A 15,682-nucleotide genomic window follows, 5' to 3' on the forward strand; every position below is an offset into this window, starting at 1 on the left:
TGTATATCCTGGGTTGAACCACTCCTGAGGGATTATTTTTAGTATTACAACACGTCTAAAAGGTACATTGCAATCAAAATACATGCTGTTGTTACATTCCAGTCGTCGGGTGCACCTCATAAACGGGCGTGTTTCGTATCGCCATTATGAGACCACAGCTGTCTGACAATAGCAAATATGCCACATCACATTCAGTGGGTATATGAACACACCCAAATCCTGTTTCTTATGAAAGCCTTGGACATGCAAGACACTTTAATAACCAGGATGAACTCTTATGGTAAAGAAATCTGAATATGTTTGTCACGTGTAATCCAGATTCTAAAGACACCTTGTATTAAATCAAATCCCCGCAAAAAAAGCAAGATCTTTCTTTTATTTGTGAATGACAGTGATTGAATTTTCCCTCGGGTTACACAGCTACATTTATAGGTGTAAACATTTGACCGGCAGCTCATGCTTCGCTGTCAAGAGCTCCATGATTTCCAGGGAGGGGATGTGAGATGGGCTTGTGGGGTGTCGATCATTTATACGTCTTCATGTGCCACAATCCATCATTCAGATAGTGAACATTCTCAATTCCAATTCCCTTGTTGACTTTTTCTCTGTTTGTAAAAGACAAATACGGGTCAAGATCGCACGTCATAAGTACAGCGAGGAAACGTAAGTAATGTGGGGGTAAAAAAAATAATTAAATTGTACACAGGCCTTACATGCTTTCTGCAGACATTTTCATAACGCCGACACTCAGTGCATGTTGTTTGCCCTCTGCCATGATGGCCTGCATCCACTTGGTAAAGGAAAATATGTCTGTGGGTTGACCTAAATTCAATTGTTTGTTATAATGATTATATTATACGACTATAATTATAATAGTATGGTATATACTGAATGTTTGTGCATTTCAATGCTATCACAAATACTGGTTCATTATCAAACTGTGCTGCAAAACATAGCGTCTGTGTATTTTTTATGGTTAAAATTAGGGTCAGATGTTTTGGCTTTTTCTAACATTGTAGACAGTACCTGGTAATGACAAGGATAAATCACATACTATTAGCAAAGTAATTAAGTGATTATTGCATCCATGTTGTGGCCTGTGTGTACAGTTCACATGCACCGTCATTAATCCAAGGATACAACTACTGTGTCAACATCAGCAGGGTGGAGTTTAGCACCTGGCGACGTCAGCCCGGGACACATGATGTTGGCACCACTTAAGACAAATTTAATGGCTCCTTTGTCTACTTGCTGGTGTGGAAGAATGAAAGGATCTATGAAGAGAAGGAAAAACAATACATTAGCAGAGCGGAAAGAATTACACACAGCAAATTCCATGAGTTGTCAGTGGGAGAATTTACACTTATGCAACAGTCTGAGTGTTGGGTAAAACGGTCCTTCTCTCTGTCTGAAGAAAAGCAGTTCGCCGTTCACTGTTAGGATTTCAATGTGTTCATGGCTGAGGGGGGAAACACAAATAAAGAAATCTCAACATATCCACAGCAGGAAGGAAAAAACAAATGCTGATGAGAAAAATGAAATCCATCTTACCATCTGACTATTTTAACAGGGTCCTTTTTTGGCATTATGTGATTGAGCCATGACTCGATGTCAGGAAACTGTATCAACAGCTGATTTTTTATTCCTTTGATCACTGATGTTTTCAGCTGGATACAGTTTGATACATTTTCCTTCTCATCAAATCTGAAACAGAGGACAAGGAATAAAGATATGCAGGTGGCAATGGCAAACTTTTATAATCTCCAAATTCCTTATGAGTTTTGCTACTAGTACTTCTACTCCACTACCTTTGGATACATATTATGTACTGTCTGTAACAGCTACAGGGCACAAGGAATCCATTGTCTTCCCAGGCTGAGATGCCAACAACAGGCTATGTTTAAGAAACACATAGGGGTCTGCATAATTGTAGGAATACAGTAGGTTTTGAGTTGCAAGTAACATTTTAAACAACGTTTATTATGTTGAATGTGTTTCATAATGTGTTTGAATAATATATGTTTTCATTATTATTATTATTATTTATTTTTAAATATACAACTTTTTTATTTAAGATTGTTTAGGTCTGATTTTTATCTATTCTCTCTCTCTAGGGATTGCCACAGTGGACATTCTTATTTATTTTAAATAAAACAGTATCTTTCAGGACATTGGTCGAGCATTTGGGGACAAGAGATAGACATTTCTTGTTAGAGGAGTTTGCACATTCTAAAAAATATATTTATAGTTACAATTAAAAATTGACAGCACAATTATTTAATTACTACAATATAGTGCACATATAACGACGTTTCTCTATGAGCAAAGACGAACGTAAGCAGCTGTGTGCTAACACTTTACATTTCATTCATTATTCGCATTCATGTTCCCATTCAACGTATGACGGGATTCATTTAACGTTCAGTTTTTTGTGGGTCTGACTCAGGTCGGACCCAATAACTACATAATATTCACTAGATGACAGCCCACGTCTCTATATGCTTCATTGATTTCCACAGACCCGATTTAAAAACAGGATTTCTAATATCCACTTAGCGTTAGCCACCTAGCTAAAGCTACAACAGAAGTCATCGGCAACGTACTTTTTAAACATCGTCCTTGGTCGTTGTTTTCTCAAACGTCACAACACTTGTCCGTACTCGCTGTGCCACGGCGAGTTTTGACGAAACACACGGAATAACGAAGACAAAATAAAATGTGATCTGTTTAGTGATGCTACTGCAATGTCCCACGCCTGTTTAGCAACGGAAGGCCGCCTTTCATCTCCCCGTTGGCTTCCGCTTCCCCCGGTAAGACAAGCGATGGTGTTTTTGAGTTGCTGCCCCCCACAGGCGTTATCACGTCATTGCTACTTTTACAAAATTCAAGTACCTGTACTTTCTTATTTATATTTCTAGCAACTTTTACTCCACAACATAGAGTTTATAATTTCAGACGCTTCTATGTGTGTCCTTGAGCAAGACACACATAGATTCTGCTAATCTATGTGTGTCCTTGAGCAAGACACAGCCAGGAATTGAACCCTACCACTGAGCACCATAACTCAATCCTCATTTCTCACTTTAATACTTTTACTTCTAAAATTGAGGTAAATGTCACATACTTTAAGACTTTTACTAAAGTAATATTATATATTTAAAAAAGTCCCAAAGCCATGTTCTGGTAAGATTGCCTGGATATTTAATCCGGAACAACATCCTGTGTGTATCCATATCCAATATCAAGGTTAGAAATAATATTTTTTTATTCCAAATAAACTGTTTTCAGCTGTGCTAACATCATTGCACAAGGGTTTTCAAGGATTATTTCTAATCCAATACCAAAATCCACATCCAGTATCTTAAAGTACTACAAATCATTTGGTCCATAAAATGTTGAAAAATGTTGATCAGTGTTTCTTAAACCTGGAAATGATGACTTTCTCATGTCTTCTTTTGTCCTCAAAAAAAAAATCCAGTTGAAATTCTTTCTTTCTTTGCAAAGAAACCAGAATATATTAAGAAGCTGAAAAATCTGATTAATTAAGACCTAATTAATAGTAAGAAAAGACACTTTGGTGGGAAAATGTGGTGTTTTTGTTTGTTTTGGGGGGGGGTTTGTTTATTAAATTACTTGATTTATTTATTGTCAAGTTTGAGAAGTTGAACACGACATATTAACCACATCCACATCTAAAAACAAAAAAAGCCTTTTTGATATGTTTAACATTTTAATGGTTACCCCTGTTTTTTACTGTATTCGTTATTCTTAAACACACACACACACACACACGCTTCTCCAAGAAAACGTGACGTTCACCTGACGCCATCTTGTGGCCAAACGAGTTACAGCACAGCAGTCGGTTCACAGAAGAAGAAAAAAAGGAAAGGAAAAAAAACACGCTTGTGCAAAAAGTAGTTTTGTACCAAGTACTTCCGGTGGGGTCATCGACTCGCTTTTTCTCCGCGATTCTTCCCCGTGTTTACCCACGCGTGTTTTACTCTCGTGTGAGAATGTGTTTCGGCGGCAGCTACGTTTAGCGTGTGAATAATAGCGTCCAAAGGCCGGTTTAGTTTGAACGCTCCGTTTGAACGAGTGTCCCAACGCGGTGAGACAAGAGAGGCAAAAGAGGAAGCAGTAGCCGACCATCTTTCTTCTCCTGCCAGCAATAACAAGAAAGAGAGCAGGCTCGGTCCAAGTAGAGCTGTGTACTTTGACTTTAGCGACTGTTTTACACAACATTAAGGATTCGGGTTCAACCGTCCGAGTGTTGCGGTGTATTACATTCAAGCTCCCCGGGGCACTGAGGTCACCCCGTCGCCGGTAATCCTGGAAGTTTGGGATCAGAAGACTGGCTGTGAGGAATCAGTATTCCCGTTTTTTCATGTTTCCAACAGGTTTATCTTCCCCTAACCCCCCACCACCGCCAACCCAGGAGGCAAGACCAGCAGCCACTGATGTCAAAGCCGACAGCGGTAGCATCACATCTCCGAAGAAGAGGAAAATAAACGGCTCTGAGAGGGAAGACGCCGCTGGTGACACCATCTCCCCCTCGCCTCCCAAGACCCTGAATTCCCCTTCGCCCTCCTCCTCTCCCACGCCGATACACATCCAGAAGAAGTTGAGGTTCGACGACTCGGTGGATTTCATTGGACTGGATGTGAAAATGGCTGAGGAGGCTGCCGCAGCGGCTGCGTCTTGCTCGAACAACAAGAGCAGCAAAGCCATGTTCCTGCCCGGCGGCGCGGGGCACCACGCAAACGGACTGACGAAGACCGCAGCGTCGGGCACTTTCTCCAACAATAAACCCGGCGCTGCCAAGAAACTAGTCATCAAGAACTTCAAAGGTAACACACACACACACACGAACACACACTGTGATTGAGACTCGCATTTCAACATTCAAGTGCAATAACTTTATTTAGCAAAGCTGCTCCTATCAGTTCAGTGTTGTAGTCCAGTGAAGGGACGCTCGATACAACTCTGTCATGACCGATATCGAAATCACAACCGACCGAGACCGATATTATTGTGATACAGAAGTAACACTTTTTTAAAGTGTGAAACATCGCTGCATAGATCAATCTGCAGATGTCTACTTGATTTCACAAACACACTTACGGCACTTTTCTACTATATAGTTGTGTTTTTTTGCCTTTACATTAGCGATAGTACCTTGTACTTGGTGCTTTTTTGGGGGGGTATCTGCTCTGGTGCTAGCTGATACTAGGGCTGGGCGATATATCGATATAAAAAATATATCAATATATTTTTAAATGGGATATGAAATTAGTAGGGATGTGAATCTTTGGGTGGCTCACGATTCAATTCGATTCCGATTCGTAGGGTCACGATTCGATTCAAAATCGAATCCACCGATTCTATTCATACGATTCTGGATTCAAAAATTGATACAATGCATAGTGTGTTAAGGCAAATTATGGCATCAAAACAATGCAGTTTGTATAAGATAATGTGATGAAGTGATCACACAAAAGTTAACTTTTATTCATTCAAAACAACTAAAAACTTAACCCTAACCCACTTACTGTGCAAAAAAATAACTTGCATAAATAAAAGCTTAGACTAGCTGCCTTTTTCTCCCAGAAGTTACAAAAATAAACTGTACACAAATAACACAAACTGGTGTTTTGTGTGAATTTTCAAAATAGAAATTAAAAATAAATAAATAGATTTTTGAAGTCTATGAATCGATTCAGAATCGTGGATGACTAGAATCGTGATTCCTATGTGAATCGAATCACTTTTTCCCCCACCCCTAGAAATGAGACCATATCGCATATCGATATAGTTCCTTACGGAGGTTTGATTTTATTATTTGAACAGCTAAGGATTTATTCATGAACCAGGTGAAGAAACTTGTGTTTATTATTTATTATCTTGATTTTCCAAGCTGTTCACTGAAATAGCCAGTTTCAACAAAACTACTTGTTGACATGTCATATTTGGCTTTGACTGAACATTGCATTTCACAGCTCTCACTTTGCAGAAAAAATAGCGGGATATATAATCAATATTTAGTATTTTCTTATTTTTAATTACCCCAGAATGAGCCATTTGTTGATCTCAGGAGGCTCTGTGTTTTTACAGAAGCACACGGCTATCATGCTAACTGACGTAGGGCTTAGCGATATGGCTTCAAAATAAAATCTCAAGTTTTTCACACACCAAGAAATGATTCAAATACATTATGCTTTTATTCTGTCTTCATTTTCAAACAGAAATCCCCCCTTAAGAGTGAAAGTGCAACAAAAACAAGCCTCAAAACAAGAATATAAACAAGATAGCGACCCCCGACAACAGTGAAAGAAAAACATTTTGTAAACGCTCTATTGGCTACAAACAATGTCCCAACTTCCAGGAACTTAACTATGGGAGTTCAAGGGGAATGTCAGCGGTAGGAGATTAAAAGCGAAACAATTTCCACCCTGTATCACAATATAGCAAGGATTAAACTTTACAGCATTGTCTGTTTTGTTAAAAATCAGCATATATTCCCTGATCTTGCTAAATTTATAAATCGGTTTGTGACACCGAGGTATATAAAATAACATTTATTGACAAAAAAAACCCAACATAATTTCCTGTACACCCCTCCTTTACCCTAAATATCAGACTTTTTGTCAACACCACCACCGTGCTGGACTTAAAATAGAAACGTACACAAACACTGGTTTTAAAAATAGCTCCGTTGACACTGGTGATTCAGCACGATGGTTCACAGGAGGACATGTGAGAGGCCCGTGTTGTCATTGTAAGCATCCCGTCTGTGTGTGTGTGTGTGTGTGTGTGTGTGTCGTTTTCACTCGCAGAAAAACCCAAGTTACCGGAGAACTACACACAGGAGACCTGGCAGAAGCTGAAGGAGGCGGTGGAGGCCATTCAGAACAGCACGTCAATCAAGTACAATCTAGAGGAGCTCTATCAGGTATTTGTGCACACCTGTTGGTGCCTCACAGGAGATCCTCCTCTTTTGTTTCGTTTCACAGATTATATATGTTTTTTTTGTTGTTGTTGTTGTTTTTTTTTCTCCCAGGCTGTCGAGAACCTCTGCTCACATAAGATTTCTGCCAAGCTTTACAAACAGCTGAGGCTCGTGTGCGAAGACCACATCAAGGCACAGATCGATCAATTCAGAGAATATCCTTTACCGCGTCTGGCACGTCTTCACAGATCAGTCGTTTATTATTTATGATTATTTTGGCCCCCGTTAAATAGGAATGTGCACGTTTGCCTTAACGTTGTTGTCACGGATGCCCTGGACAGTGTGCTTTTCCTCAAGAAAATTGACAAGTGTTGGCAAGATCACTGCAGACAAATGGTATGTAGTATAACCTCTCGCTGCCATATATATCTCCTGTTTAGTATAATGTCACTTATTTGTATTATTATTATTATATATATATATTATTATTTGCTGTCAAACGACGTCAGCGTTAACGCACATTCCATTTTGACCAGGAAAAGACGAGTGTGACGTCATGTTTACGTGACTCCGGATTGTTAGAATTAGTCTCTAAAGTAAAGCTAAACTTTAAAAACAGAGGAACACATGTTATTTGTTGTGCTGCTCTTTTCGTTTAATAAATAGAGCGCTCTAGTTCGACTTTTGGCGCGCTAACAGCTAACAGAGCTAACTGGTAAACAGTGCCTGGACTCCGGTGTCGCGGCACGTAAACATAGCGCCATTTCCGGTCAGTCGTCATGGAAACATGCCATGCGTTAACGCGCGTTTAACTTTTGCACAGCACTACTTGTATGCAATGTGTGTTTTGTGTTACATTTCCATGTTTAAAGGGGTTTTCCAATGATTTAGCCTTAGGTAGAAGAAGGGTAAAAAGATCACGGCACTAGACAGTAGATGGACTGAAAATGGTTGATAACGTGATTTTGTGTTTGTCATTGTTTCACAGATCATGATTAGGAGTATATTTTTGTTTTTGGACCGCACCTATGTTTTACAAAATTCAATGCTACCATCAATCTGGTGAGTGAGTGAGTGAGTGTAAGCATAACGTCGGGAGGTGTGATTTGTAGTTAGCGCGGCTGTTGACCCGTGGTTCATGTGGTCTGCAGGGACATGGGTCTGGAGCTGTTTAGGTTCTACATCATCAGTGACCTCAAGGTCCAGAGTAAAACCATCGACGGGATCCTGCTGCTCATCGAGAGGGAGCGAAACGGCGAGGCGATAGACCGCAGTCTGCTCAGGAGCCTGCTGAGCATGCTCTCTGACCTGCAGGTAACTAAACTAAACGGACCGTGGATCGTGTTATTTTCTCAAATGTGGTCGGTTGACTTATTTTTTGTCATCAACAGATTTATCAAGACTCCTTTGAACAAAGATTTTTGGAAGAAACCAATCGCCTGTACGCTGCAGAGGGACAGAGGCTGATGCAGGAGAGAGAGGTGATTCAAGTGTTTTTTCTTACTTCAAACACAATGATTTAAAACCTTACACTGTCACGACAAACCGATTATTTAAAAATTTCATCTTTTTTATCATCAACTAAAGACCCACTTGTGATGCATGCAGTGTCGCTCCACTCTTAATTTCATCAATCAAATATTAAGGCATTAACATAAGTTGTTAAAGCAGATTTTAGTCTGAGTAGAGCTGCAATGACTTTGAAATGAGTTGCCAAATATTCTGATCTATGGTTTGTGGACAAAAGCAAGGCATCTTTTGACATATTATGGACCAAACAACTTATCAATTAATGAAAAATATGCAAATAATCATTATTTGGAGTCTGAGTTTCTCAAAATGAAAGAAAACCAATTTATCAGACAGAAACTAAACCAGAAAGAAAGAGAAATGTGTCTATTACTCATAACCTGCAGTACAGACGACAGATGAATATTGTACTTGTTTGAGTGAAGGGTGTTTTTGGTGTTTGTTTCAAAACCTTTTACTTAATTAAAATAAGCATAGACATGCACTTTGCGACTTTTAGCTCTGTCAACTTGCTGATTCATCACATTAAGGCATATTTTTTGTCCTTCACATCTCTGGTGTCGATCCAGGGCTTGACATCTGAAAGTTAGATGTTTGGAGTAAAATATTGACCTTGTTTATGAATTTAAAGCAAATTCGATAGGATTTCTGTAGATGCAAGTGTTGCACAATTATCATATTTGACATATGCATTTATTTTCTTTTTAGGTACCAGAATATCTTCATCATGTCAACAAGCGTTTGGAGGAGGAGGCAGACCGAGTCATCACATATCTCGATCAGAGCACACAGTGAGTGTCAAACTGTTGTGGAATTGAACAAATTTAGGAGCGCTACTTTTGCTTTTTGCAAAGGTGTGGACTATGCTACTTTAGGAAAACAATGTCATAGTCCCACCTCTGCCTTGGGCTTTCACTCACAGTCGCTTAACTTCGACGGCGTCTTCTTCCTCTTCTTGTCTTTGGAGGTTGTTTGGTCTATTTTGCTTTATGATAACTTTTATTTTCGTACCTTACTCCGCCTGTACTATATTATACTTAGCTTTAGAAACAATTGATCTATTAATCGTCAACTATTTTGATAATCGATTAATCGCTTTGAAGCTTTTTTCATGATTAAAACAAGATTTCTGATTGTTTTAGCTTCTTAAATGTGAATATTTTCTTTGTTTCTTTGCTCCACATAACAAAGAAATCATTAAAACTGAATCATTTTAGTTTGTGGACAAAACAAGACATTTGAGAACATCGTCATTTCGATGGTTTGACAAACACTGATTAACATTTTTTTTAGCATGTTCTGACATTTTATGAACCAAACAATTCATAGAGAAAACAATCGACAGATTAATCGGTTATGAAAATAAAGGTTAGTTGCAGCTCGAGTGAGTACCTGTATCTGGTACAGTGCCACCTACAGGCCTGGCATATGTACTACAGTGTGAAGATGCCTTTCAAACTTCATCATATAAGTTAAAAAAAAATAAAAATTTTGTGTGTGGATAAGTTCTGAGAGAGATTCATTTTTAAACCAGGTGTTTTTCCCTCCCTTCCCTCTCAGAAAGCCGCTCATTGCTACGGTGGAGAAGCAGTTACTGGGTGAACATCTAACTGCGACACTGCAGAAAGGTCCGGGACAGTGAAATGTTAAACGTGCACCGTGTTCATCTGCTGCAAGCTGCTGAAGTTCTGACCTTTTCACTCTGTGCTTGTTGTCACTCTCAGGGCTGACTCATTTGCTGGACGAGAACAGAATTCAGGATCTGTCTCTTCTCTATCAGCTCTTCAGTCGAGTGCGAGGTGGCGTTCAGGTTCTGCTGCAGCACTGGATAGAGTACATAAAGGTACAACAGCGTCATCGCCACCTGTGAGCAGTCATTTAAAGTGTTTTGCTGTTTTTCTAACATCTCGAAAAATCCCCGTCCAGGCTTTTGGAAGCACAATCGTAATCAATCCGGAAAAAGACAAAACGATGGTACAGGAGTTGCTGGACTTCAAAGACAAGGTGGATCACATCATCGACATCTGCTTCATGAAGAACGAGAAGTTCGTCAACGCCATGAAGGAGGCGTTCGAGACATTCATCAACAAACGGCCAAATAAACCCGCAGAGCTCATTGGTCAGTAACTAGCCTGTCGCTAAAAGTGAAATAATCCTAATCCCAATGTAATACTGGACTTTAAATGTACTTTTGTTCACAGCAAAACATGTGGATTCAAAACTAAGGGCAGGAAACAAAGAGGCAACAGATGAAGAACTAGAGAAGATGCTTGATAAGATCATGATCATCTTTAGATTCATCTACGGTGAGATTTACTGTCACAATAATCTTAATTTAGTGATGTCTTTTCCCTTCTCTGTGGTTGTGTTTAATGTAAGGATGTGTTGTCGTTGTAGGGAAGGACGTGTTCGAGGCCTTTTATAAAAAAGATCTAGCCAAAAGGTTGCTGGTTGGGAAAAGTGCGTCTGTTGACGCTGAAAAGTCAATGTTGTCAAAGCTGAAACATGGTGAGTTTGACTGACACTTTATTACACGCGGACACAGAATGTGAAATAAGTCACAAAGAGAAAATCTGATAAGAAACTTGACGCTCTTTCCTCAGAATGTGGAGCAGCGTTCACCAGCAAACTGGAGGGGATGTTCAAAGATATGGAGCTTTCTAAAGACATCATGGTGCAGTTCAAACAGGTAACTGGGCGAAAATATAGTCTATATTGCATCACTCACAGACAGCTCACACATTTAATCAGATATTTGTCTTTTAGAGGCTTCTATAAAAACTATTGTAGGCTTGCCAAGTCTGGTTTTAGCCCTATACAGTCCTTAAATTATGAAAAAACAATATCTACTGGTTTGTTTGTTTTTCCCAGGCAAATTGTCTATAGATATAAAGACATAAAGATATAAAGACAGTTTAGTGGCAGGTGGACATCATGGTTCATGTCTCGTGTGTTTCCTGTAGTACATGCAGTGCCAAAACATTCCTGGCAACATTGAGCTGACTGTCAACATCCTAACTATGGGTTACTGGCCAACCTATGTCCCAAATGAAGTGCACCTGCCTGCTGAGGTCAGTGCTGGGCAAATATTGAAATTTATAGCACATGTTGCTTTTAATAACCTCCAATAAATATACCGAGTGTTGCCTCTGTTGTCTTTGTCCAGATGGTGCGACTGCAAGAGATCTTCAAGACCTTCTACCTGGGCAAACACAGTGGCAGGAAGCTGCAGTGGCAATCGACACTAGGCCATTGTGTTCTAAAAGCTGAATTTAAGGAGGTGAATCACTCATTCTCAAGAATTCTCTGATGTTTGTGCGTACTCTGTGCTAATTTACAAATGTAAATTGTTCTCACAACAGGGCAAGAAGGAGCTGCAGGTATCACTTTTCCAAACACTCGTTCTGCTGATGTTTAATGAAGGAGAGGAGTTCAGCTTGGAGGAGATCAAACTGGCAACAGGAATAGGTTTGTACAATCACATCAAAGAAATCGGATCTATTGAGTTGTCTTAAAAACACTGTGTGTGTGTGTGTGCTGGTTTACAGAGGACAGTGAACTGCGTCGGACGCTGCAGTCGCTCGCTTGTGGGAAAGCGCGAGTTCTCACCAAAGTCCCGAAAAGCAAAGACATCGAGGACGGCGACAAGTTTTCCTGCAACAATGACTTTAAACACAAGCTCTTCAGGATCAAAATAAACCAAATCCAGATGAAAGAAACGGTAATGCTTAGAAAACACGTTTGTTTTCTTTCGTTTGTATTAGGAAGTTATTTTAACATGAGTCTTTTTTTTTTTTTATATCATCCTCAGGTGGAGGAGCAAGCCAGCACCACAGAGAGAGTCTTCCAAGATCGTCAGTATCAGATAGATGCTGCCATTGTGAGGATTATGAAGATGAGGAAGACTCTGAGCCATAATCTCTTGATGTCCGAGGTTTACAACCAGCTCAAGTTCCCTGTGAAGGTACGAAAGCACAGTAGACGACAGAAAAGTAGGGGGAGAGAGTAGAGGGGAGGGAATTATCTTCTCTGGCTGGACTCAAACCGCAGATGTTTAGTTACATGACCTGCATCTTAAACACACTGGCCACTTGTACGCCTCACATCTCTAAATCACTGAACTTAAAGCCAGTTTTCAAATCTCATATTCCTGTTTTACCCTCAGATTTCATTACTTTCTTAGTTTAAAAACTCACTGAACATGCATCCTGTGTAGGAGGATCAAATACTAGATTGTAGTGTTGTTAATAGTGCTGTCAAATGTTAACGCGTCAACAGAGTTTAACGGCGTCAACGTTAACGCACGACGTGTTTCCATGACGACTGACCGGAAAAAGACGTGCGTGACGTCATGTTTACGTGACTCCGGATTGTTAAAATGAGTCTGTAAAGTAACGCTAAACTTTAAAAACAGAGGCACACATACGCTGGTTATTTGTAGCGCTGCTCTTTTCGTTTAATAAACAGACCACTCCAGCTCCACTGCAGGCGCGCTAACGGCGATAAAAGGAGCTAATGCAGCTAACCGAGCTCATTCCGTTAAAGCCAACGATGCATGGACTCCGGTGTCGTTGCGCGTAAACATGAAGTCATGCGCGTCTATTTTCAGTCCGTCGTAATGGAAACGTGTCATGCGTTAACCTTTTGCACAGCACTATTTAAATGTAAACAAATGTCCATTACATTCAAACTAATGTCAAATGAATTCACGTAACTCTCTTTGTATTTGTCAAAGATATTGGGGTTTCGTTTTCATGTCACCTGGCGACATTTCCCACGCTGCACCCAGGAAGTGATGCATTTTAGTCACAATTGATGGAGGCAAGACAGAAGCTAGTAAAGCACGGAATACGGCTGCAAACAAACCATGAAGTTTTAGTTAAAGTGGATTTTGCACAGTAATATTTATTTGAATCACAATCACAGCTTTAGCTTCTCATGCACCAATAGAACACAAAACAAGTGCTCCCTTTACAGTTAGCGGTTAGCACGGGTAGCTGAAATGGTGTGAGCTGCTGGAAAAAAAAGAACGACCACATCGCAGTTGGTGTCGCAGCAGCACAGGCCTCCTCTGTGTTAATTTGTACAGCACCCATTTTGGAAAGCACAGGTAGTACTGATCAGGTGACGTGTGTTTTTGTACTTGCGGCATACTGAGGACCAGTGAGGGTTTTTAACCAACAAAGTGAGGTCATTTTTACGAAGTGAGGACATTTTGGCCGGTCCTCACTTTGTTTTCATTGAAATCACTTCCTTAAATTGTAAAAGTGGTATACTCTGTTTTTTAACAGAGGTCCTCAATTTGGTACAAAAACCTGGTTCCACCCGCAGACATTTTATGGTACTGCACCCAGTATGGTCTTTATAGATATCATTCCTGAAGCAGATATTTGTAATTGTGTTGATTTATAAATATACTGGTCCTCAGTAAGCAGCAAGTACAAGAATGTGTGTGTGTGTGTTAACTTGCGTCTCTTTCTGCCTTCTTCCCCTCCAGCCTGCTGACTTGAAGAAGAGGATAGAGTCTCTTATTGACAGGGACTATATGGAGCGTGACAAGGAGAACTCCAACCAGTACAACTATGTGGCTTAACGAAAGAAAGAGTGACAGAAAAAAAAAAAAAAAGAGATGCAGATGATGCAGACGGCCTGAAAGCTGTTCTGAGCGATCGGTCTCGAAAATCTTTTTTGCTCCAGTGGATGTTAACATTTATCATCTTCAACCTAGCGACCGACGAGTGAATGGATACTGCTCGCTCCACAGGGCTTTTGTCAGGGGTCTTCTGATCCTGTGGACTGCATGCCCATTGAAAAGAGAATATTGTCCATATTTCTCAGTGCCTCTGAGAGAGTTGGGCTACCGTGGACAAAGAAGACTTACAGATGTTGTTTGTTTGCTCTTTTTTCTTTCTTTTCTTTTTTTTTTTAATGGAGAGGAAAACTATTTATTTTCAAACTTAGATTCTCCTTTGACCATAGTTTGAATCAACATGCTCTTTGTTACCAAGTCACTTTTTTTTTCTTTTTGTTCACTCAGTATCAAGCAAATGCTGACACGCTTCTCTAAATGTACCTACCACACATTAGAGTAAAGAAAAAAAGGATAAAAATGATTAAACTAATGCTTGTTTCTTCAGCCAGTGTCAAATGTGGGACTAACTTAAAGATTAGGGAACTGCAGCAAGGTTTTTCAAGGCCATGGAGCTCTTTGATAAAGCTGTGATCATAAACACGCAAAGCATAGTTTGTGCCAAAAAAAAAAGGAGCACTTCATGTGTTATAAGGTGTACTTAAGCTGCTAAAAACAGTTCAGTTGTTTCAGTATATGCATTTTTTTTCCCCCTTTGTTTGTGTTTGTACATACTTCCCAAAAGTGACATGATCCCCATCTGAAAATCAGCTGCTTTTTAGGCTTTTTGTTAACCCGTAGAAAGTATACTAAAAGCACAATGTCATCCGAGCTCATCCTCTCATCTTCCTTGGCATCATATCAGACACATACACTATATTTTCTGTTTTGTTTTTGTAAGTCTCCTTGTGGGGCCTTTGCTAAAAAAGCGGGAGTGGATCACCTCAAAAAAAAAAAAAAAGACGGAAAATATGACTGATGATAGACATGCCCTTGTTTGTACGAGTCTGTTAGATTTATTGCTTCAGATTAAACCAACTGTTTCAATTGGGGTTTCTTTAATTAGTCATTGTCATATAAATACATCTCGTTGTCTTGTATAAAAGTGACCCACTGCTACATTTTCCCCCCTCTCTGAATCTATTAAACATTCACATTCTGTTAGCCTTTACTAGTCTGTACAGTACAATAATTAACCCGGTAAAAGTGGGTGACAGATTCAAAGCTAGGCTGTAGTCCACTTTGAGTGTATATTTTTATAATCGAGCAGCAACGACAGACAAAATGACTTTGAAATATAATACATAAAAATAAAAAATAGTATAAGAAATAATGGTCAATGATTTTATAGCTTTTCTTTTACATAAGGAAGATAATACAATACAAAGTATGTTGGGTATCAGTCAGTCTGCTATAGAAGTTACTACAAGATCAGGATACTGTTTTAACATAGATCACTGTTTCTAAGTGAAAAAAAACCCAAAATTAGTGTTTTGACCATTCACTCAACATTTGTGATTATGAAACCTGCCTTTGATCCACACACGCGCACACGCCGGTGTGTTGACAAGGTCCCT

The 15,682-nt window shown here is 39.6% G+C and overlaps 2 protein-coding genes across 2 annotated transcripts; one reads left to right on the forward strand and one right to left on the reverse strand.

The window, feature by feature from the left end:
- Positions 1-367: 367 nt before the first annotated feature.
- mcts1 (MCTS1 re-initiation and release factor) lies at positions 368-2,785 on the reverse strand. The gene is made up of 6 exons (XM_083890765.1): positions 2,604-2,785; positions 1,552-1,704; positions 1,362-1,459; positions 1,141-1,274; positions 714-781; positions 368-605 (listed from the first exon to the last, which is right to left on the reverse strand). Exons 1-6 carry the CDS (start codon positions 2,612-2,614, stop codon positions 524-526), a joined length of 546 nt encoding a protein of 181 aa, XP_083746891.1. The 5' UTR covers positions 2,615-2,785; the 3' UTR covers positions 368-523.
- A 1,167-nt stretch (positions 2,786-3,952) lies between these two features.
- On the forward strand, positions 3,953-15,196 carry cul4b (cullin 4B). Its single transcript, XM_083891608.1, has 20 exons — positions 3,953-4,847; positions 6,834-6,949; positions 7,058-7,161; positions 7,273-7,342; positions 7,935-8,008; positions 8,098-8,260; positions 8,338-8,427; positions 9,185-9,267; positions 10,037-10,104; positions 10,201-10,319; positions 10,403-10,595; positions 10,678-10,782; positions 10,874-10,984; positions 11,080-11,165; positions 11,440-11,547; positions 11,643-11,756; positions 11,839-11,944; positions 12,025-12,197; positions 12,288-12,440; positions 13,974-15,196. The coding sequence occupies exons 1-20, from the start codon at positions 4,385-4,387 to the stop codon at positions 14,067-14,069; spliced, it is 2,595 nt and encodes an 864-aa protein (XP_083747734.1). The 5' UTR covers positions 3,953-4,384; the 3' UTR covers positions 14,070-15,196.
- Positions 15,197-15,682: the final 486 nt, after the last annotated feature.

This window comes from Microchirus variegatus (assembly GCF_963457635.1).
Source record: "Microchirus variegatus genome assembly, chromosome: 6".
Classification (NCBI taxonomy): Eukaryota; Metazoa; Chordata; class Actinopteri; order Pleuronectiformes; family Soleidae; genus Microchirus; species Microchirus variegatus.